The 24,509-nt window shown below is 30.9% G+C and overlaps 3 protein-coding genes across 3 annotated transcripts in view; 2 read left to right on the forward strand and 1 right to left on the reverse strand.

The window, feature by feature from the left end:
- The window catches only part of T48 (FU domain-containing protein T48), a 152,027-nt gene extending 136,053 nt beyond the window's left edge, over positions 1–15,974 (forward strand). Inside the window, exon 3 of the mRNA XM_065516238.1 lies at positions 14,638–15,974. Within this exon, the coding sequence (XP_065372310.1) occupies positions 14,638–15,596 (959 nt within the window). The 3' untranslated portion in view covers positions 15,597–15,974. The remainder of the gene's footprint in view (positions 1–14,637) is intronic.
- LOC135964143 (aminopeptidase N) overlaps positions 1–24,509 on the forward strand; it is a 327,697-nt gene that overhangs the window by 128,717 nt on the left and 174,471 nt on the right. The window lies entirely within an intron of this gene.
- Ets97D (DNA-binding protein Ets97D) lies at positions 17,427–23,385 on the reverse strand. Its single transcript, XM_065516230.1, has 7 exons — positions 23,183–23,385; positions 22,936–23,071; positions 22,794–22,863; positions 22,598–22,730; positions 22,237–22,535; positions 18,365–18,653; positions 17,427–18,295 (listed from the first exon to the last, which is right to left on the reverse strand). The coding sequence occupies exons 1-7, from the start codon at positions 23,250–23,252 to the stop codon at positions 17,829–17,831; spliced, it is 1,464 nt and encodes a 487-aa protein (XP_065372302.1). The 5' UTR covers positions 23,253–23,385; the 3' UTR covers positions 17,427–17,828.

The following is a 24,509-nucleotide window of genomic DNA, read 5'->3' on the forward strand; positions in this document are numbered from 1 at the left end:
TTCACAATGTGGACCGGGACTAAGGAAACTTCCGACGTTCTGAATATATCTGGAATATAATTCCCACATGTGGGCCGATGCTGAAAGGTCAAGTCTAGAGCTGCTGGGCCGGGTTCAAAGAAGGGTGGTTGCTCTTATGGGGGTTGAAACTTTTACCCGGTCTATAGATACTTCAGAACATCGTCGGTATGTGGGCAGCTTATCCTTATTTTATATATATTATCCCGGGTGCTGTTCAGCAGACATAGGTAGTCTTATACACAATACATGTAATTTCATTCGGAGCACACGATTATCACGCAAATCGCACCCATTTGCTATAAATTTGAGTATCGACCGCAAGAAAAATTCTACCTACCAACGTATTCCCGGCGAAATACAATTCAAATCAAACGTCCACAAACACAAAAAAAATACTGATTATTATGTTCTATTATATTTTCATCTTTTTAGTGCTTCTTTTGTTTTAAAAATTTTTATGTTCGAAATTGGAAAATTTAAGATGCCTCAAAAAAATCGAAAAGTATTATTTTAAGAATTCTTTTAATTTGGAGATTATTTTAACAGCTTTAAAACGTTTTCGAACATAAGTTCGAATTTTCGAACATAATAAATATTGTATTGTTACAGGTTTTTTTCACTTTCCCGATTTTTGTTGCCGATTTTTCATCAAATTCATGTGACATTTTTGTCTGTGTTGGCTGCCCTACGTAAATTCGAGTGTTCGAGGAATGCATTCCCCAACAAATTTCTATGAGTGCATTCCAAAAGAAGGATTTGAAATACTATATATACATGTGGTACACCACCAACCACAATACATGGTAAAAGCAACAGATTTTCTTCAAATGTTGTTTGGTGCCGATGTTGTTTTCAATCTGATACCATAGATACACCATATTGGTTGATGGTGGTGGAGGCGATGTTGTTTCTGTTGTCATACAGTTGCAGGAGTCAATTTAAAATGCATTTTTCATGTTAAATGATATGATTGTTGTTCACCAAAATACATACATGCATCCCATACATACTGCAATCAATTGCTGAAGAAAATCTGTGTTTTTGGTCTTATGGTGAAAAAAGACACAGAAAAAAAAGCAGCTGTCAAAATGTCTGTAGTATTTTATGGAAAATTATGAAAAATGATAAATGTATTAAGAGATAAAAATAACAATACCAATATAAGAAAGAATTGATTTTTACCAAAAAAAAAAAAGTTTTGCTTAAAATTTGGTAAATAAAATTTAAATAATTTTGGCTCAAAACCTCCCACACATACACAAACATGTTTCGAAAAAAGTCTAAAAACCAAAACACACACACAATAAATGCCAACCTAAATTAATAGTTTAGCAATAGTACAATGACCACTTAGCAAACAAAACAAAACAAATTTTAAATTCTACTACAAAATATTGTTGACTCAACAAGTGGTTATTTTTTTAGTTACAAACTGTTGCCACACAGTTTTTTGTGCATGTTTTTAGCCAGACAGAAAATACCCCTTAGCGTCAAAACAATAAACAAAACGAACAAAAAAATTGTACTCTACTCTGAAAAATAAATAAAATTGTTACAATATATAAACAATTTATTTGTTTAAAACGTATAATTAGTGTTTAAATAACATACTTAAAACATAAACAAACAAATTCAAATTCAGGGTCATTTGCAACATAAATATTAACCAAACTATAACAAATATTTTTGAAAAACTATTTTACACTAAAAAACAAAGAATAATTTTAAACCTTAATTTTCTAGTCAACATCAAATTAAAACTTTATTTCTTCTCATTTGTATTTGTAGTCAATCAGTTCATTTAATAGGAATTTCATTTCAAATTTTGAAATTCATTAGAAACTCCATTGACACAACATTAAAAAAGATTTATGTGTATTTGGCATGATTTAAAAAAAAAAACATTCACATAAATCAAAATTAAAGCTTTAATCGAATCCAAGTTATATTATTTCATGTTAATAATCTAGCATTTTATACAAAAGAAAAAACAAAAAGTAATAATGACCAGCACTGAGAAAAACAAAATGGGTTAAAGGTAGGGTTCCTACATTCCCAGACTTTTTACATTCCCGGGAAATATTAAAAAAATCTGTTAATTTAATAATTCCTGGTATCTTTATACAATACACCACCATAGTAGAGCATTTGTGCTGATGTTTGTAACGCCCAAAAATAATAGTCTAACACCCACCTTAAAGTATACCGATCGACTCAGAAAGTCTAATGTGCTGTTTTTCTATAGCAAATGAGTGTTTTGAGTGGACGTTTTACATGTATTTTGTTTTTGTTACAATAACAAAACACATGTTAAATTTCCACTCAAAGTACTCGTTCGCTATAGAAAAACAGCACATAAGTCATAGAGAAACATAGAGCGGAAACTAGAAAAAAACTCAAACAAAAAAATTACTCAAAATAATCACACATACGAGAGTTGTTTTTATTTTCACATAGTTTTTTCTACTAATACATTCTCACCACTTAGGTTTCTGACAACTGAGTTAGGTCTTTGACAGGAGAGTTTCCGCTCTATGTCTATTCTCTATGGTCTAAGTCGTCCGTAAACTTCTACAGGTCGCAATTTCGAAGATATTTCGATAAAATCTGACACATGTATTATTTTATGTTCAATGACGAAGCCTATTGAAACTGGTGAGAATTTGTCTCTTATTTCAGCTAGCCCCCATAAAAATTTCCTTTCCTTAGGACTTAATCGGTCAGTAATTCATCATAGCTCCTATATAAGGCCCATGTCGGAAAATCACTCACGAAAATAAATTATTAAAATTTTAAGAGAAACAGGTTTTTGCTCATTTACTCATATGGACTTTGGCCGACTACACTTGTTTAGTACTAAATTAAGCCAAAAAAATAAAATAAATTTAAGAGATGCGACTAAGTTATATCGGGAAATTTGTAATTTTTTTCAAACTAGAATTTGTATAAACAAATTTAAGCCAGTATAATTGTCTTAAAAATTCCTTTGAGAACATAACCCCCTGGTTATACCTGATAAATTTTTATCATGATAAACTTCAAAATGGTTGTCTGCATTTATTAGTATTATTGCTTCGTTATGATAAAATTGTTAGTGCTTTTGCTTAGACAACTTTGACTTGACAACAAATGCCATTTATTGTTATGATGAATATTTGTCAAGTAAAGACAGGGGGTAAAAGAAAATTGTTTTTGTCACACACAAAAAATATTGATAAACAAATTTATTGCTACTCAAATTATTCAGTCTATATAAACGATTTTTTGCTGTTGTGAATTTTAATATAAGACATCTAAGAAAACATGATCAAAGCAGGCAAGAATCGAAGTCCTGATCTAGTTATACTTTGCGCCCGGGTAACAAAGCATAATTAGGCGGGAAAAAAATTCTTACTTCGTACTAGTACCGTAGCTTAAATCCAATAACACAAAGTGTACATAGGTGTCATGAGACAGAAGATAACCAATTTGTATATTTCTCTCTTTCGCTGAAAACTGCATTTTGTTTATATTTTTGCCCTAGCAAGCTGATTTTGGCCTTTTTGAAACGCAAAATTGTCATCTCTGTGTACTCTGTACCAATAAGTTGTAGTTAGCCGACGAGAGTTGAAGAATTTATCTCCCCGGATTGCATCCATAAAGACGCAGAACAAAAGGTACTTTTTTGAAAATTTAAAAATTTTGGGTAATTGATTTTTTCTAAAAGATTTCAAACGAAATATTAAAAAATACCAAAAAATCAATTTGTAAAAACATTCGAAAAAGTACCTTTTCTTCAGCGGGTCCTCATATGTACCCATTATTTAGCCGACCGAGAGCCGAAGTATTTATCTCGTCGGATTGTATTCATTAGCTAGTCATAGCCAATAAGTTATCTATCTCGTCGGATTATATTAATTAGCTAGCCTTAATTTATAGAGCCAACGAATTGGTCTCCTCTAATTGTATTCGTTGCACTTACTTTCCCATAATAGGTCGTTAGCCGAAGCTTTCTCTCATCGAATCGTTTATTAGAATTTTCGTCATTAGCAATCATATTCCAAAGATACAAGACAGCTCTGTGATAAAGAAGATGTCAAAGGAAGCGTACTCTTGAATGACCTGGACCGACTAAGCATACCCCGGATGGAAACGAAAACTGCATTACAACATTCCTAGGCGGCTGGATTGGCAAACATTCAAATAGAATTAGACTTGCAGTTATTTCTGTAACTGAAAATTCTTCTTTAAAACCTATACATAGTCACATTCCCATAGCAGTTTTTGAGAATTTAAACCTTTCACTATTTCCGAATAGAAAAAAATACACTCTCAACAATGAATTAGTATAGGTCCAATGTCAAAACAATTATTAAAATTTACCCTTAAAACTGAGATAATCAAAATTATAGTTTATACATGGCAGGTGTGTAATAGTTGAAAATTGCTCTGAAATGTGTTAACGCTTTTAAAAAATAATGTAAACATATTCAGGGCTATTCCTGGGGCCGAATTACCGCATTCGATATCGAGTAGAATTGATCATTCGTGTTGAATGACTCTCCGTAATTTATTTGTTTAAATCAGTAGTCGGCATTGAGAGAACATAAACTAAGGATTATAATAACATGTTATTTTTACGTTTTAAACTGTCCTGCCATTTATTGTGATTTTTGTTTGATAATTTAAATGAACTTCGTTGACATTCATATTGTTTAGAATTAAATGAATCTCTGGTTGGTTCAAGAATGAGAGTTTCAAAATTATATTTCATGTAACATCACAGAACAACAGATTTTTTAATGAACTTAGTTATTATTGATTTTAACTACACAATTCATATAGTCAGTAAAGTATATGTAGCAAGGTTTAATTAGACTCGTCAAGTTGCAATAAATCATATTATAGCTTAATGGTACGGTCTTTGCACTTTTGACCGCTCAACTATATTAAAAGAAAGAGTTTCGAACCCAATCTGAATGTGACTAGCGGATTTTTAGGCAGCTTGAACAGTGTAACGACAATAACATATCAATTTTGCATAGGTATCCCATTAGACTAAGCGATAGTGTGCTGGACTATCAATCGGAGGGTTGCGGGTTCGATTCCCGCCAAAGACCCTTGGTGTATCTATAGATAAGGCTTTGCATTTGTGTTTGTGATTGATTTAAACAAAAATTTTGTTTGTTTAGTCTTCTACAATTTCTGATTTGTTTTAAATAATGCTTAACCCAAATTGAGTCATATTTCAATAAATCAAATAAATCATATATATATATAGTATAAGTAATTTATGTTTATCTTTCAAGTATGTACAGTACCAACAAAGAACCCTGTTCGAAATTAGTCTTACTCATATTTCTAAGTACTGACATTAAATGACTTGGCTAATTTGCATAAGAATATAGTTTCACATGCAGTTGTGAACTAATTATATGGTCCAATACTTACATTAAGAACAAATTAAGTCATCTTACAAGTATTGTATGTAAGTACACATTTCGAAAGAAAAAAATAAACAATATTAATATTTTAAACCAATAAAGCAGGGTGTAAAAATCATAAATTTCCATTAGAATACATCTAGTTAATAATAATTTCATGGGGCAGTTCCATTTGGAATGACAGAGTCATTTGCATATAAGACAATTATAACATGCATGACAATTGCTTGAAATCATTAACTAGGTAATTTGAGCCATATTTTGTTAAGTCATTTTAAACTTGTAAAGTTATGGGACAACTTTTGTTAGTTTATGTTGAAAATCAATATGAATGATAGAATATTTAACATAAAGTACATACTAAAATGTTGTTCTTTAATTACCACCACATGTTTGTAATGTACTGACTTGTATTTAGTTTGTTTGTATATCTTGACATGGCTTTTCACTTAAAGATCCAAATACTTGGCTACAAATGAAGAATTTTAAGGCATGTCTTCTTGGCTTGCTTTAGTTTAACTTAAATAAGAATAATAAATATATATTTATGTATTTAAAAACTACATTTATTTTAAACATTTCTAGGAACTTGTATGGATTTGTGCAAATAACAAATCCAATTTGTGTTCAATTTTTCTTGGGGCTAAAAAGGATGGATGAATTGGTTTTCCTTGTGAATTGAAGGTGCCCTTTAGCTGAATATTCCTCTTTTATGTATAAACACCGACTGTATTGTATCGTAAATTAAAGGAAAATTCGTGAATTATCTACTTGAATTAACACAACTGTTTAAATATGACAATTTGACATATGACAGCTGTCCAGCAGTTCTAGGATACAGTTCCGAATTAGTTATTTTACCAATCGTTTAGGGTGGGAAGTAGTTATTTTAACACGTTCATATCCTAAGCAGGAGGTAATTTTATTACAATGAGACTGTCCGATAGCTGGTCCAAAGTAGTCAACGCATTGGATTCACATATTGGTTACATAGCGTCAGTTACCGTACTATCTACCCAACTGGTTACTTGACCGGCTACATAACTAGTTATTTTAACATGTACGGGTGCTAATTGACTTCAAATAGTCAGCTAAAAAGACATACCATAAACAGTCCAATAAACGATTGCTTGTAAACCATCCTTCCTGCGACAACTCTCCAATAGATTGCTTCAGGTGAGTAAAATAACTACTTTCTAAAGCGCAGTACAAAATAAACGTTTAAAGTGACTTCACTATAGGTTACTTAGAGACACTAAAGTGACTATTGACTTCTTGCTATGTTACATGGGATATCAGCAAAAATACAAATAAACTGTATGAGAATTATATCAACACAATTTGTATAAAACCAGTTTGTACGAATTACTCCCAAAACCTTTGAAGTAACTACTCTCTAGATTACTAAGAGACACTTAAGTGACATTTGTCTTCACGATAGATTACCTGGGATGTATAAAGTAACCAATTCTCTTCTATCTGCACTACAAAAGCAAATACGTATCAAATGACGCAATTTCTGTCTATAAGTTACTTGCTTAACTGCTGGGTGATTTCTGACACATTCTGCAAATAAATTTTGAACTAAATGGAAACTAAACTATACGTACTTGCATAAATTTAACAAGTTGTGGCTTATTAAAAAATAAAAAAATTATTAACGACCTTGCATTTTTGAAATAAAAAAAATATTTTTTTAACGGCCTTACAAATGGACCTGCCCTAAATAAAGTCAGTCTGGTGTAGGGTATCACAATGCAATCACAATTTATACATCACCCATTCACATACATTTGAGTAAAATTTTGTGTAAAAAAAACATCTTTGTTCCAAGGAGAACGAACTGCCATCCTTTTGTTTTCAGATTAACAAAGTGATGGAAAAAAAAGCCAAGTAATTGCTGGGAAAATTTCGAATACTTTAGCCATCGCTGTTGTTAGTTATTGTTTACTAACTTCTACTCGTATTTAAGCGAAAGAGTTAAAAGTAATCTTCCAGATAAAATAAACGTAAATACTCGTAAATTACAAAGAATCAGGCGCGCAATCATTACAAACAATTGCTGTGGCAAAAGAAAGAAAAAAGCAACTGAAATACGAAATACTGCAAATCTTTAAGATATGAAGCCGCCAGCAGGCCTAAACTGTCACAAAAGCCGCTTCATATAACACACAATTAGCTCAACTCGTTTCTTAACTTTTGAAATAAGTTCGCATAAGTAGTTGTTAGTGGTTGGATGCTTTGCTCCATTTTCTGGCAAAGATACAAAACAATATCACATTTATTATTATTATGTATTTATTTTTTTTGTAGTTTTGTTTATTTGTAAATTGAAACAACTACTTAACAGCCAAGCAAATCACCAACCAACCAGCCAGCCAGCCCGCCATCCAAACAAATGTAGACTTTACAGCTGTATGAAGAAAATTTAAAAAAAAGAAATATAAATAATAAATAAAACGAAATTCCAACACGTATGTTGATGATGATGTACGAATGTCTACAACTTCTTACGTTCTTTCTTTAAACATCCATCCATCCGTCCAAGTGCACGTTTTTCGAAAGGCATACTCTGGCACTTGTACCATATACCAACCAATATTTCCATGGGATAAGATAGAAGAGCTTTTTTTATTGTCGTAGTAAACTGAATGTGTGTTACATGTATGTGACCATAGTAAATCTTCAAATTTGTACCATATTATTCATCTTGTTCGTCCGTCTGTCTGTCCGTCTATCTATCTCAGGTGTATTAAATAAATCTGTTGTTAAGTAGTTCAAGAATCAGAGGTTTAAAATTTGATATCTTAAATTGCACACGGTCATGACAGGATAGATTCGACTTACTACCAAAGGAAAGTAAAACCCTATACTCAGTTTGGCGATTTTGGTGACCAAAGATTCTGAAAATCAGAAAAAAAGCTTTTTCGTGAACTTTTTTTTGAAAAAAAAGTAGGAAGAAAACTTTTTTTTTTACTTTTTTTAGAATAACTTGCAGGGAAACGGTTTCCGATAACAAAGTCATCGATTTGAGGAACATTTGGAAACCGTAATATGTATGATAAATTTCTATAAAATCGAAGATGTGAAATCCGAAAATAGCTGTTTTCTGTCCGTTTTGATATGGATTCTCCCAGTGTAAAACAACAAAGTTTATTTTGGCTTCGAAAATGTCGAATTTTGCGCCAACAAAGCTTCATATGAGGAAAGTTTTGCTTTACTTTTTTAATTTGAAAAAAAAGTGCCGCTGAAGCACACAGATTGCTCACCAAAGCTAGTGGTAAATGTTTTCCCATCGGTTTAAAAGTGCGAGATATGGTTGTTCGGTTCAGATGTGTTGATTTTGACACGGAAAACAAAGATCGCCCAGGCCAGCCAAAAAAGTTAGAAGACCATGAATTGGAGACAATACTCCATGAAGATTGTTGTCAAACTCAACAAGATTGGGAGCTACTCAATCAGTAATTTCAGTTCAATCAGTTTGAGATCAGCAGGATTTATCCAAAAGCAGGGAAATTGGGTACCATACGAATTGAGGCCGAGAGACCTTGAAACACGACTTTGAACAAAATAAAAGAAACTGATTTTTGCACCGAATCATTACTTACGATGATAAATTGATCCTTTACGATAACCTGAAGAGTAAGAGATATCATATATTCGACTCTTCTACCAAAGGGAAGTAAATTTATGGACCTCAAAAGACAATACTCCATGAAGATTATTGTCAAACTCAACAAGATCTTGCAAAATCATTGGGAGCTACTAAATTAGCAATTTCAAAACTTTTGCGAGCAGCAGCATTCATCCAAAAGCAGGGAAATTGGATACCATACGAATTTATGCCGGGATAATACTTGAACGCTATGAAAGAAAATAATTTGTGCACCGAATCATTACTTGCGATGATAAATGGATCATTTACGATAACCCAAAAGTAAGAGATCGTACATGAAGCCCGGCAAAGCAGCCGAATCGTCACCAAAGCTGCTAAAATCTGGTCCGACCATAACAGGGTACCAGAGCCGAACACAACGGATTCATTTGAAGTGAAAAACTCTCAAAATTTGCTGGCAGACATGAAACTGTAATATTCCATTATGGCAACACTCGGTCACATGGTGCAAAACCTGTTAAGAAGTATTTATGCTTCACTTTGGAACAAAGTATCGGATTTTGGCTTGATTCGTTCATGACCTCAAAAGATGAGCAGTTATTTTGGCTCGAAATCCATATGTTGCCAGCAAATTGGGAAAAGGTCATAGCTAACAATGTCCAATACTTTGAATAAGTTTATATTGTACAAATGCTTCAAAATCAAAGTTGAAAATTTGAAATAATTCAGCATTTTTAAGTCATACAAACGTTTTGCTAACTAAGTTAACAATTTTCAAAATATTCACCCCTATTGCGAATCATATTTCCAACTTTTTTTTCATCGACTTTGTTCATGTGAAAAAATTCCCCATATTGTGAAATTTTTAGATGGAATTTTGTAAACAATAAACAGCTGTTACGAACAAAATCCACTATTGTGAATGAAAAGTTCATGGGAATATCGCGATAGCAATTTTCCCTTCGAGGGAAATGGATATTTCAGGGGAACATAAATTTCGCATGTTATTGCCGATTGGGATTATTGATTTCAAAATACATCTTTTTTGCGAGTAGTGGTAAAAACAGACATCAACCTTTTTATACCCTACACCACCATAGTGGGGAGGGTATAATGCGTGTGTGCAGATGTTTGTAACGCCCAAAAATATTAGTCTAACACATACCTTAAAGTATACCGATCGACTTAGAATCACTTTCTGAGTCGATTAAGCGATGTCCGTCCGTCCGTCCGTCTGGTTGGCTGGCTGTCCATGTAAACCTTGTGCGCAGAGTACAGGTCGCAATTTTGAAGATATTTCGATGAAATTTGATACATATAATTTTTTCGGCTCAATGACCAAGCCTATTGAAACTGGCTGAAATCGGTCCATTATTTCACCTAGCCCCCATACAAATGTCCTCCCGAAATTGGACTTTATCGGTCATAAATGTTTAATTTATATATGTATCTCCACAAATTACGCTTCAAATAAGTTTTATACACACAAAATTCATGTCACCAAATTTTGTTACAATCGGTCCATAATTAGTCATAGCTCCCATATAGACCCGCTTCCGAAAATCACTTTAACGTTCATAAATCGCTTAAAAATGTTGGTAAACACACAAAATTCAACATAGTTAACTTTAATATACACATAAATCACACGACCTAATTTCATGGTGATCGGTCCATAATTGGTCATAGCCCCCATATAAGGCCCACTTCCGAAAATCACTCAAAAATATAAATTATTTAAATTTTAAAAGAAAATTTTTTTTTGCTCTTTTACTTAGTGTAGGGTATTAATGGTCGGGCTTGACCGACCATACTTTCTTACTTGTTATTGATAAAAATTAAAAGAAAAATTAACGAAAACTTAAGATATACATAGATACGTATTAATTTGGTTGAAATCATTTCTAATGATGTGAACAATTACGACTTTAATTTCATCACAAATCTAACGAACAACTTCTTTTAATTTACTGCATATTTTACCACTTCTTCTATAGTTTTGTTCATATATATATTTTCTATAGCATCTTATCAATTTTCTCAACTCAACAATATTTATTTGTAGCTGGTAGCTATAAAAGGGATATATCTGCCAGTTAATCATTAGCCAATACATTATTAACTTGTTTATTTGCTAATAAGCCGCAAAATTACATCCTTCTAGCTGAAAATGTAAAATGTAAACTTCATACCATTTAGTTACACACACGCACTCGGTCACACACTCACTCACAAAAGTATGTGCACACATGCGGACAACATGCAATAAACGTACAACGGCAACATTAAATAAAAATCTAAAGCAATAACAAAAACAAAAACAACTGCTGCAGCAACACTTTACAACAGCAACAACAACATCAATGTAATCGATATGTTGCTGAACGTACGCGCCTGCTTAGAGTTTGTATTTAAGCTTTAGGGGCCCAGCCAGAATTATTGTAATTGAAAACTTGTAAAAACAAAATGTTTCTTGTAATTACACTGGCATTAAGTGGGACGTGCGTAGTCATTTTTAATTGGATTATAAATAAATGAAATGATAATAATAATAAAAGTAACAATAAAAACAATAACAACAACAATTACTACTAGTTACTTAATTCATATGGAAAGTGTTGAAAATTGAATCACAGATTAACACACAAACGACTTAAATTTTATCTTTTATGAGGGCCTTCTTCATTCCTTTCTTACACAACAAATAATTCAAAAGTCAAATTGTGGTATATTGAAAGTGAATTTGATTTATTAAATTTCATGATTTTTCTTAAACCATAAAAAGTGAAATCTTTTAAACCACATTTAATTAGGAATATGATTTTGTAATTGTAAATTAGCTGTAAGTATTAATTGTTCAATTAAAAGCGATTGCTAAATTGTATAAAATGTGGGGGAGACTTGGACAAGAAATGTTTATTTATTGAATATAATTTATTTTACCGATTAATTGAATAATTTCAACATGGAAGCATTTAGAAGTTACAAGCTTAGAGTTACTTACGAGATTAGAGTTACTTATTTCCCAGAGTTTTTCCATTCCCGGGAATTATTAAAAAATATGAACAGAACATAGAATAAAATACTCGTATACGTAGACACCATAAAGTATTGATTTATGTGTGTATGACTTAAAAATGTGGGATTTACAATATCTTTTGAATATATTTACATTTTATACATTTTGAAGGTTACATATCTGTAATTTATTATCACTTAATTATTGAACATTATAGTGTAAACAAAGAAGTATTATTTGCTTCGAAAATGTCTAATTTTGTACCAACGAATCATCATATGCAAAAGCAAACCGATTGCTCACTAAAGCTTATTTTGAATGTGGTCCACCAATTTCAACGTGCGAGAGATGGTTTGTGCGGTTCAGAATTGGTGAAGTTGACACGGAAGAAAATGCTCGACCAGGCCAGCCAAAAAAATGTTTGAAGATAAAGAATTGGAGGCATTACTCTATGAAAATTATTGTCAAACTCAACAAGAGCTTGTAAAATAATTGGAAGCTACACAAACAGCAATTTCAAAACGTTTCCGAACATAAGGATTCATTTAAAAGCAGGGTAAATTGCTACAATACGAATTGAAGCCGATAGACATTGAAAGGCGATTTTGAATGTCCGAAATGATGTTTGAAAGCTACAAAAAAAACATTTTTTCACCGAATCATTACTAGCGATGGAAAATGGATACATTATGATAACCCGAAGACAAATATCCTTGACGCTTAGATAATTCTCTGTATTTGGTAGGAGCAAAAGGGTAATATCGATTATGAGCTGCTGAAATCACAGGGAACATGTACCGAACGTAACTGATTCGTTTGAAGCGAGCATTGGCCAAAAAACGCTCAGAATATGCGGCCAGACATGAAACCTTAACATCGGCCGCATGTGGTAGGGAAGTTTTGACTCACCCGCCTTATAGTCCAGACCTTGCTTCGTCCGACTACTACTTGTTTCGATCGATGCAGAACGCTCTCTCCGGGACATGCTTCACTTTGGTACAGAGTATCCGAAATTGGATTGATTCGTTATTGGACTCAAAAGATGAGCAGTTATTTTGGCTCAGAATCCTTATGTTGCCAGAGAGATGAGAATAAAAATTGTGATACAAAAAGTGGTTACTCTTTTTTGAGTAAAATTTTTCAAACAAAACGGTAATATTCAATGCATGTATTACATGATTTAACTGGTCCAAGTTAAAAAATGCACCGTAATTCGTTTCGAAAGAGAATGTATATTAACAAAGTTATTATTAACAGATTTATTGTCATTATTTTCTCTAAATATAAATACCCTTCGAAGTTTTGATGTTAAGTATATTCATAATTCCATTAAGACCTTAACATTTAATTTTATATTAAGTCTACCTATTAGATATGTTAATTTTCCTGGTTTAAATAAATATTTTTCTGTTTTTGTCACACAGAGAAAATAGTTTTGGTATGCAGAAGTGAATTTTTAGCTAATGATTAAATAATTTTGTCTAAATGACCGAATTGTTCTCTTATTTTCTGAAATATTTTAGTTAAGATGTTAAATTTGTTGTTGCTAGTATCGAAAAAATTTCTTTATATAATCTAATATCATTCGAACACATCAATACACATCTGTGTGGAAATAATAATGTAGCTTTAGCCCCTGTCTATACTTGACAAATATTTATCATAACAATTAATGACAATTGTTGTCAAGATAAAGTTGTCTGAGAAAATACACTAACAAATTTGTCATACCGAAGCAATAATACTAATAAATGGAGACTATACCTGATAAGTTTTTATCTTGACAACAATTTTGATATCATGACAAAAATTCATCAGGTATGGACATAGGGTTAAGAAGAAAACTTTAAAGAAATTCCAGAAATTTTCCACTAAAATTTTCTCGGGAATTTCTAGAAACATATAAATTGCCAAATGAATGATCAGAGCTTAGTTACTTCTGGAGTAAAAATATTTGGTAATTTTTACCCGTAGATATTGATTTGAAATTAATGTCAAGTTACAATTAGGTAAATTTATCTGCTGGGTATTTTACACCGTAGATATCTATTTGTTGAAGTTACGGGCATTAGTCCATTATTTACGGCCTGTGTTTAAATGTATCGTCTCTGTTAAATATATTTTAATGTTTTATACAGATCGATTTAGTTATATATTTATTGGGAAGATACGAAAATGTTCGGCAAAACATTGGCCCGTTACAAATTTGTTTAACCTTTGAATGCAGGTTTTTCTTATAGAACCAAAAATTGTCTTTGAACAAAGAATATCTCAAAAAAGATTCTTTAATTTTCTAAAGATTTTCTTCAATTTTTAACATGCAAGAATTAATTCCATTATCTATTAATTGAACGATGAATGAATTCTATTTAAACAGAATTCTTTGAATGAAGCTAACATTTTCTAATTCTGAGTAAAATTTTAAAATTTAATTCGTAATATCGAATTTTTTTACCTTGTCCCTATTTTGCATAAATACATTTTTATTATTACCAACTAAAAAAACTTTAATTTTTAAACAATTTTAATAATTTTTTTAAATTTTCTTATCTTTACAGGTTGTCCATCCACCACAAGTTCACATTGTTTACGTTGCAATAGCGAAGGTTGCATAAAATGTCCCATGTATCTGGTCACCGACACCCGTCAGTGCGTGGAACGCTGTCCAGCGGGCTATATTGATCAATGGTCGGCTCATACCGAATTTATGGGACGTGTTTGTGTTCCCACCGGATATTCTGGTGCTTTAATGGCCGCTTTGGCCGGCATGTTTGGCGGTTTCCTCGTCTGCCTGTCCATACTGGCCGTAGCCGTGATGTTGGTAAAACGTCGCAGACGCCGCAAAACAATTAAACAAAAACTAATCAATGAGCATACCATGGATCGTTCAGATTTCCTGAGACAGCTAAATGATATGAGACCAAATGCTGAATACTTTTTGGCCATGCTGAATGATACACGAAGACAAATACGTAAATTGTATTTGGCTGGTGATGTGGCCGCGGCCAATTCCTACCGACCCATTGTTAGAGATCTTGCCAGAATTTTGATTTTATTAAATCGTCCCATTGAACTTATACCAGCGGCACCACATGACTGGAATCGTCTGTACGCTTGGTCCGAGCAGGTGCTCGAACGTTATAGGCCTCAGGTAGGCCAACTAATAGATTTCTTTCAAAATTCGAATGGCATCGATGTGGATGAGTTTGAGGCCACCTCGGTGTATAGGCAGAAAATGAATGGTGGTGGTTTTTATAAGCAGTCTGCCCTGCAGTCATCGTCAAATCTTACCTCTGGTACCGGTACTACCAAATCGCAGAAAATGCATTTATTTGGTTCTCTCATCAGTCTGCATGAATTCGAAGAACCCCGCCCTTCCGATCCATTTGGTAGCAGCTTTAACACACTCAAAAGTGGCAATCTTATATCGGATCTCAATGCTAGTTCTCTATGGTTGGAGGATGAATTTTATAAATTAGGTTTCCGACCGCAAGATGAAATAACGACTGAGTTATAGATCATTATATCAAATCCAGAAATGTATATATAAAAATATGTTGTATTAAAATTTAAGTTATTTTTGTTTTTGTTAAAATTTAATATGTAACTTTAAAACGCAAAGAAAGTATTATTGAAATTGTTGTCGGTCCAAAACTAAACAAAGTGCTCAAATTTTATTTAAATAAATGTAAATATTAAATTAAATTTAAAACGAACAAATCTACAATATGTAAATTTAAATTAATTTAGTTATAAAGCAATATTTATTAAACAATAAGTGCCTTATTTTGTCTTCTTATCGAATAAAATTGAAAATGTTTTAAATTTATTTCATACTCACTCATTCACTCATATTTTAAAAATCATTTTATTCATGTCTTCCTTATAATTTTATAATTTCTTTAAAAAAAAAATAACAACATTCCATATTTCACAATGAAATTTAATAAAATTTGTGTTTTTCTGTTTCTTTTTTTTTAAATGTAATATTAATTTTAGTAGTATTATGATTAAACTAACTAAAACTTATTTGAAAATACATACAATATTTTGTTAAACTAGTCAATGTATCAACCACAAACACAAAACTCATTATTCTTTTAAATTACATAATTTAAATTTAAAGAAATCAAAAATATTTAATTTAGGATTTTAAAAAAATCATAAATTTAAAAAGAATCAAATTTTATGTACCATGTATCTAATTAATGTATGTATTTAGTTTTGAATAAGTGCGATTTTGTCGATATTTAGTTTAATATAAAAAAATGGAAAATAAATATTTTTAATTTAAAATAAAAATTTTGAAAAAAATATTTGTATGCTTATTAAATACTTGCTTTTTTAAAAGAAACGAATAATTAATTTGAAACATTTGTATTACTCAGAAGTACAACAATTCGAAAATAAATTTCGTTAGATTTATAAAAGTAAACCCTTAATAAAACTTAAAGTAAGTACGTATGTAATCTTAACACACAATAATTTTAATAACTATTTTCTTCTCTTGACTATATCTCGAAAACTACAATGAATATTTAAACAAACTCTTCACTATGAGACAGTACGGAAACTCAACGTTCATCTATCAGATTTGTAACGCCCTCATGCCACGACCACTATGTTCATTATTTCTTTTAACAGTTCAGCCCCCTTTATTACCAAAATAAGTGGGCGTGGCAAATTTTTAGTTTCAGAAAATTGTAGCCTACTATTTATTTTATGTGTATGTAAAATTTCGTCGTTAAATCTACTAAAACTTAGAAGTTACAGCGAAATATTTAAAATAACTTTCATTCGGATATTTTTCTTTAATTTTTCAAAAAACGGAAAAAATTGTCAGGTATTAGGTGAACAGAATCTTACAGTAGGTGTATGTTTAATAAATATTTTCTTTTTTTGACTATATCTCGAAAACTACAAGGAATATTTCGACAAACTCTTCACTATGGGATGGAATGAAAACTCAGCTTTCCATCGATTATATTTGTAACTCCCCCAGCCACGCCCACTATGCACATTATGTATTTTAAGAGTTCAGCCCCCTTTATTACATAAATAAAAGGGCGTGGAAAATTTTTAGTTTCAGAAATTTGTAGCCTAGGACTTATTCTATGAGTATGTAAAGTTTTGTGGCAAAATCTTCTCACACTTAGAAACTACAACCGATAAAATTTGAAAAAAGTTTAAAAGGAATATTTAGACAAACTCTTGTCCACCAAATGCATTATTAATAATTAAAGTTCATCAGCAATAAAGAGTGTCGATAGTTTTTACTTTTATTTGTAGCCCTTTGTTCGATCTTGACTTTAAATAACTGGCTATTAAAAATACTTTTCTAAAATCGTTATATTTTAATTCAACTTATTTGTGTTGAAAAAGAAGTTATGATTTATTTTGTTCATTTATCAATGATTAACATATGAATTTTGTTTCTACAAAACAGTGTTCACATAAAATAGTTTTATTATTTTCAGTTAAAACACCAGTGTTTTTTTTCAGCACAATTTCGATTAATAAACAGGTTAAAACTAAAAAACTAAAATATAATTTTAATGAATGAAAAAATATGATGAATATTAATAATTAAACAAAATGTCGATAATTGAAACAAAAAATTATATATCCAATTATATATGATTAAAGTAAATGAATTCATAGTTTAATCTGGCTGCAATTCCCTTTTACTTTCAACAACATGTTCTTCCAGTATAGTAAATAGCGGTTCTTCTTTTACATTTATCCAGTGTCATTCTTCGTCCGTTTTCATATCCATCTGCTCTAGGTAAACGGTTTCATCAACAAACGACTTCTCATTTACTAAAGCCGATAGTTCAGCAGCAGTATAGCCAATCAATAGCCTCAAATCGCAATCGAATTTATAGGCAAAACGTTTACCGGACACTTTTGAAATCATATCACCATCGTAGTAATAACGTAATGCCCTCGAGAGTTTCTCATAATTCATGGCTGGCTTATTTTTCTTTTCGCCCCACAAACGAGCTACACGTTCCGGATCGGAAAGCTTAAACTCACCATCATTGCCCACCCATTGTATGATGTCGACATGTTCGCGATCTGTTAAAATCTCTAAAAGAAATTGCCACAACTGCACTTGGCCATTGTTGCCAGAGCCAACACCATACGAATTGTGGGTTAACACGCTGGGCGAGCTTAAATTATGGGCAGCAGCACTTAGGGTTTCGTGTAAAATTGCTGTTGATATAAGAAATATAAGAGATGTACATGATTAAAGGTTTTGTTTTGGATAATTTATTAACTTGCCTTCTTTTTTCAAATTATGGAATGTTTTACGCATAATTTTTGGTTCCCTTGCCACTGGCGGCACTATATTTAGGCCTAGTGGATCTTGAAGTTGTCGTTTTATTGCCGGTTTTTGTTCAGATTCTGCTGCCTTATGAACTACCGACACAAATTTACATTCCTTTAGTAATTGTAGATGAGTCCAAAATATATTACCAGGATCTTTTGATATTTTTTTACGAAAATCTTCATGTGTCAAGGCACATAATTGTCTGCCGCTAATTGCCCAATCACCGATATTTGCGTCAGTCTGCGAATATAAATGAAAATATGTTAGAAGTGTTTGATGTTATTAATAAAAAATACAAATATGATTTCTGTCAAAGAAGTGTTCGAAAAAAAATAATAATTAAATTTAGTAATAAAAAGAAATCTGAACAATTTGTTTCTTCCATACCGATGGCTTAATATAAAAAAGGCGTAACTCGATTTTTTGTTACTTTATAGGAGAAGGAAAAAACTTAATAAAATCCATAAAATTTTAAAAACAAGAAAAGTTTCAATGCAATTTTTAAAAAGAAGAGACTTCACATTTTATTTCTCATTTGAAATTTATTTATTGTTATTTAAATTCAAGGCGTATTAATCAGGTGAGAGCGTCTCGGCAACAAATACAACAAAGACAATATTTTTTTATTGTCAAACGACTGAGAATGTCAAAATATGTTGTTGCACATGAAAACTGTAAAACCAAGCAAACAAACAAAATGATGTTATTTTGGTCATCCATTGGACTTTTGAGGATTAAATTTCACTGCTACTCACCTCATTTTATTGTTTAATGTGTTTTCTTTAATTTTTCTTACACAATTCTTTGTTTAGACTAAAATTTACAAAATTGAAAACTTTTCAATATTTTCTGTTTCAATTATTTTTTTTAATGACAACAAAAAAAGTAAAGAAAGTTTGACAATCTCAAACTCAACATAAACAAATAAATAAAAATCAGCTGTGTTCGTAACTTCACCTTATTAATACACCTTGTTTAAATTAAGTTATTTAATATACCCTTTTTACATTGATATTTGTGAAAAAAAAATTAGTTACGCCTTTTTTATATTAAGCCATCGATAGAGTCTTCGATAGCATATTTGTAGCAGAGCTGTAAATGAATCATTATTTTTGATTTGAATTCATTACGAATTAGCTCAATTTTTAATTAAATTTTAATCAATTCAAGCGAATTATGCAGAAATGAATTTCAATTAACTTCAAATCTAAGAATTATTTGTCTTTGGGCTATACTAGGTAATATACAAAACGAGAATAATGATTGCTGTCTTTTACATAAAAAATTAGTTGAATAACAAAACGTCAGTGATTACTGTAGATTTACTTAAAAAATCAATTCAAATGAGTTGGAAATGCATTGCTAATTCTTTTTTCTAATTCATTTGAATGAATTCAAAATCAATTCAAATGAATTGGATATGAATTGCAATTAGGGTTTTTATCCCGGGAATTCCCGGTACAAATTTCCCGGGAATTTTGCAAATTTTTCACTACCCGATTCCCAGAATTTTTAGTCGGGAATCCCGAGAATTAAAAACTGACGAAAATACATAGAAAACAAGTTAGAACTCTATTTTTTCACCAAAAAACAGTGAAAACTTTTTTGCTTATATCTCGGCAATAATAGACCGTTTATTATTGTAATTTATTTGAGGTTTTTCGTATGAAAATTTAAAAAGTGAATTCATTATTTATAGAATTTATTTCTTATTGAATCATTCTAATTTCTTTAAATTTCTTCTACAAATCCATAACAAAATAGCTTAAAAAATATATTGAACGATTAAATTTTTCTTCAATTGAAATCTAGTACAAAAAGCCTTAAACAATTTTGATTTGATTTAACTAAAATTTTATCATTCAAAGTTTGGATAAATTCTGTTATTAATTAACTTTAAAATTAATTCAGTTTAAACAATGGCTTTGGAATGAATCTAAAAAATTAAATATTAGGAATGGATTTATGGAATGAAAGGCTGATATTCTTTAATTGCGGATTAAGATTTTAGTGAATTATGCTAAAATTTTATTAAGTAATTCGAAGCTCTGATATTTAATAATTATAACTAGGGGGCGGATTTTCATGCATTTATTATTGGAAAATATGCGCCTAAAATATGCTCCATAAAAATCAAAATATGACCTAAAAATTTAAAAAATATGCACTTATATTTTTGTGCAGAAACATAAAATAATTAACTATGGATCGCTCAATACAACATATACAAAAATATACAACAAAGTTCCCAGCAGTTAGGATTCTTGAAATTATACTAAAAATTAAATTATAATTGTTCTTCTGAGAAAACTATGGATATATTAATTCTAATATCTTGGGATTAATATTTGTTTAACGTCGGAATCTTTAAAGCCTCCACCATACGACTTGCTTTTTAAAATCATCAAAATGTTGATCGTTCTATAAAGTAGCATCCAACCTTAATTTTCAGCTCGTAATAAATGACTATGAAGACCGGTAACTGTGTATGTGAAATTACAAAATTTTTCGGTAACGAAATCTCTTGTAAATCGAAATTACAATGAAAACAAATAATAATGATTTTGATACTTAAAAAACTCTGAACTTTTTTGAAGAAAAATTTTGAAATGATAATTTGATGCTATTTCTATAACAAATTCGAAAAAAAATCTTTTTGTTGAGCTAATATACTGCCCATTGACGACAAAAAATAATATTTTTATTAAAAAATGGGAGATTATGCATATAAATATGTATTTCGAAGTAAAATATAACAAAATATGCATTATCAATAAAATATGCAAAAATATGCCCTAAGAAATCGATGCCATTTTACAGCAAAATGTGTGATTCGGATATATAATTAGTCTACATTGTATTTGGACGTTCGAGAAAAAACATGCATTTGCATATAAATCCGCCCCCTAATTATAACACTAAGTTTTTATATGAAATTTGGCTATAATATGCCTAAGTTACAGTATCATTATATATTTCGGGAATAGCCACCCGGCTATGTAGGAAAAAATTTCCCGATTCCCGGTAATCAAAAAAGGTCGGGAAATTAAAAACCCTAATTGCAATTCATTTTAATTGGAAACGAATTGAAATTCATGTTACAGCTTCATTTGAATTGGAAACGAATTGCAGGTTTTCACCAAATTCATTTGAATTGACACAAATTTCATTCAATTCATTTTTTGTGTGAAAATTAATTAATTCAAAATTTTGTTAATTCAGTGCATGAATAATTCGCGAATTAATTCAAAAATGAATGAATCAATTACAGCTCTGATTTGTAGTAGAATAAAATACAAACTGTTTTTTTAATAATAATTCCATTATGAATTAAATCAACGATGAATTATTTACATTTAAAAAAAAAGCCTTTGGAATGTTGCTAAAGAATTAGATATTCGAAATGGATTTATGGAATGAATGGCTAGTATTTTTTAATTTCAAATTAATATTTAAGTGAATGAAGCTCAATTCAATTAATTAATTCGAAACTCTGAAAAATACCATACAGCCCAATTATGAAAAAAAAATATCGCGGGAATTTGTTCCGCGGCAGTTTTTTCCCATTGAATTTGAATAGGAAAAATGAGAAAAGGGGAAACACTCCCGGGGAATTTTTATTCATATTTGGGCTGATTATAAATTAGTTCAATAATGAGTGAACTAATTCTATTCAAATAAAATCATTTATTTGAACGAATTGATGAAGTTTTTCAATTCAGAATTACGATTTTAGTGAAATTGAATTAAGTCTATGCCGGTTTTCAATATATTTGTCTATCTGACTAGAACTGGGACAAACAAAAAATATTGTACTACTCACCAATTCAAATTCACGCGCAGCCCACTGAAACCAAAATTTAACCTGAGCCACAGTCCATTCTGTGGGATTTTCGGGAATTTTAAGTCTAAGCTGCTCCTTGCGGAATTTACTATCTAAAACCCAATTCAAACAAGGTTTATCACTCTGTGCGGCAGTACCCGGCGATGTTAGAGTCAGTTCACGTTTTATTCTTTTGGGCTTAGATTCTTCTTCGGTATCTTCCTGAGATCCATCACGCATAGCATGTTCATCATCGGTAGATGCATCGGTTTTGTAGGCTTCTTCAGCCGCTAAGACAGCTAAAATTTACAATAAAAAAATCAAATAAATATCCAACAAAATTCTATTAAAAAATACTTACCTAAAGCATCTTCAGTAGGCTTTAAAACATCCAGTATGTTAATGCGTTTGATAATGTATTTAATTTCCACATTGATTTGCACCAAACCTTCACCTTTGACACATTGATCAACCAAATTTTTATGTGGTTCAAGCTAGAATCATTGAAAGGCATAAATTAATTGAAAAATTAACAAATTTATATACTGAGATTATACCTCTTGAGCATCTTGCAGCCAAAATTCATAGCCCTCAAGACTTAGACCCACTTTTTTCTCCAAAAGTTTCCTAAAATTAAATATAAAATATACATTTACTTGATCTGCTTATTATTAAAAATATTTATAAACTATCAATTACTGTAGTGTTCTTAGAGGTTCGCGTATATCCATATGCATAATAATTTCGTTGTCTACGGCCACATTGGAGTTGCTGTCATCCTGACTGGACATGTATAAATCTCCCTGCTGAAATAGCTCACTGGACATCATACCCTCTAAAAGTAGAAGAAAAATACAGTTGTACAAAATCGTGACAATGATATATTTCCTGATTATTTATGTATTTTTCTAAATTGATGACTTCCGGGCGCAGCTAGCTCACTCACCTAAATCTCCGCCACTACCTAAACGCTGAATCAATTCTTCCGAAAGTTGTGTTAAATCGTTTGTTTCCATTTTGTGAGCTGTGCACTTTCTTAATACTTCATTAAATCTTTAGTTTTTGTTAACTAATTTATTTATTTACTGAATTCTACACATAATTTCTAATAAATCTGTACTTTGTTTGCTTTTTCTACCAAAAAAATATATAAAATGCACGCAACAATTAACCACAGTTGTATTAAAAAGCAGCAGATTGCTGTTTTTGTTCGAATCATACAACAATCTACACACAAACCCAAGGCGAATTCATACAAGGTGGTGTCAGTTCTACAAAAACAACGATTGGTCTTAACAAATGTCAAAAAACCAAAATGAAAAATTAAACAAACAAGTATTTAAACTTAATATAGTGTATATAATTGAATAGTGAGGACTTTACTTATTTATGTAAACAATAAATATTTTGTTATTAAGCTTAGATTATGTAGATATTTAAATATAAAAACAAGTTTTGACAGTTGTTAGAACCAAAAAGCGAAAAAAAAAATTATCAGCTGTTTGACTGACTCCACCTTGTATAAATTCGCCTTGCACAAACCCGTATATTTCTTATGAGACTTCTGTATTTTCCATTGCATCAAACCTTCAGGCGGTTTGATCAACCAACAACAACGGCAAAAGGTAGTACATGAAATAGTAGTATATACAGTGTTGCCACTTTAGTTTAATTACATATGTGTCATTTTTACTTATACAGTGGTGGCGGTGAACCAGTCACAGTAATGAATAAAAAATAATTTGAAAATTTGAAAAGTTTGAAAATGAAAAATAAAAAATAATGTTTTTTTTTATAACAAACACAAAATTTTATTATGTATGTAGTAAAGTAAGTATATATATGTGTTTGTTGATTTACAAAAAACATTTATATATTTTATATATCTCACTCGCATCCCAGTAACGACCGACCATATCCATCTTTCTTTATAGCAGGGGTGCCCACAAGTTCCTTATGGAAGAGTAAACACCAATACATTTAAAGAAAATCTACTTTTTATTCAATATTTGTTGTTGCTAAAACCAATTCATACAAAGAAAAAAGAAAAAAAAATCACTTTCAACACACACATTTTTAAAATATCGTACGATAAACAAAAACAAAATCTACATGGATGATCGCAGTCGTCAATGTTTACCAGCAAAGCATACGTAAGTGTTGTTGCTTTCAACATGCGTGTATTCAGTGAAGAACGACAAAAAAAATAATAAGACAAAGTTGTTTGTGTATTTTGTATTGCTGGTGCTGAGTGCTCTAGTGAGTATACAAAA

The sequence above is a fragment of the Calliphora vicina genome, chromosome 1, assembly GCF_958450345.1.
Source record: "Calliphora vicina chromosome 1, idCalVici1.1, whole genome shotgun sequence".
NCBI classification, from domain to species: domain Eukaryota; kingdom Metazoa; phylum Arthropoda; class Insecta; order Diptera; family Calliphoridae; genus Calliphora; species Calliphora vicina.

Bases quoted from the DNA above. Each gene is read 5' to 3' on its own strand.
- Ets97D (XM_065516230.1), bottom strand. From the start codon at position 23,252: ATGGAAACAAACGATTTAACACAACTTTCGGAAGAATTGATTCAGCGT. The intron at 22,864-22,935 runs GTAATTGATAGT...ATTTAATTTTAG, and splicing joins GAACCTCTAAGAACACTACA to GAAACTTTTGGAGAAAAAAG. The intron at 22,536-22,597 runs GTAAGTATTTTT...TGTAAATTTTAG, and splicing joins GCCTACTGAAGATGCTTTAG to CTGTCTTAGCGGCTGAAGAA.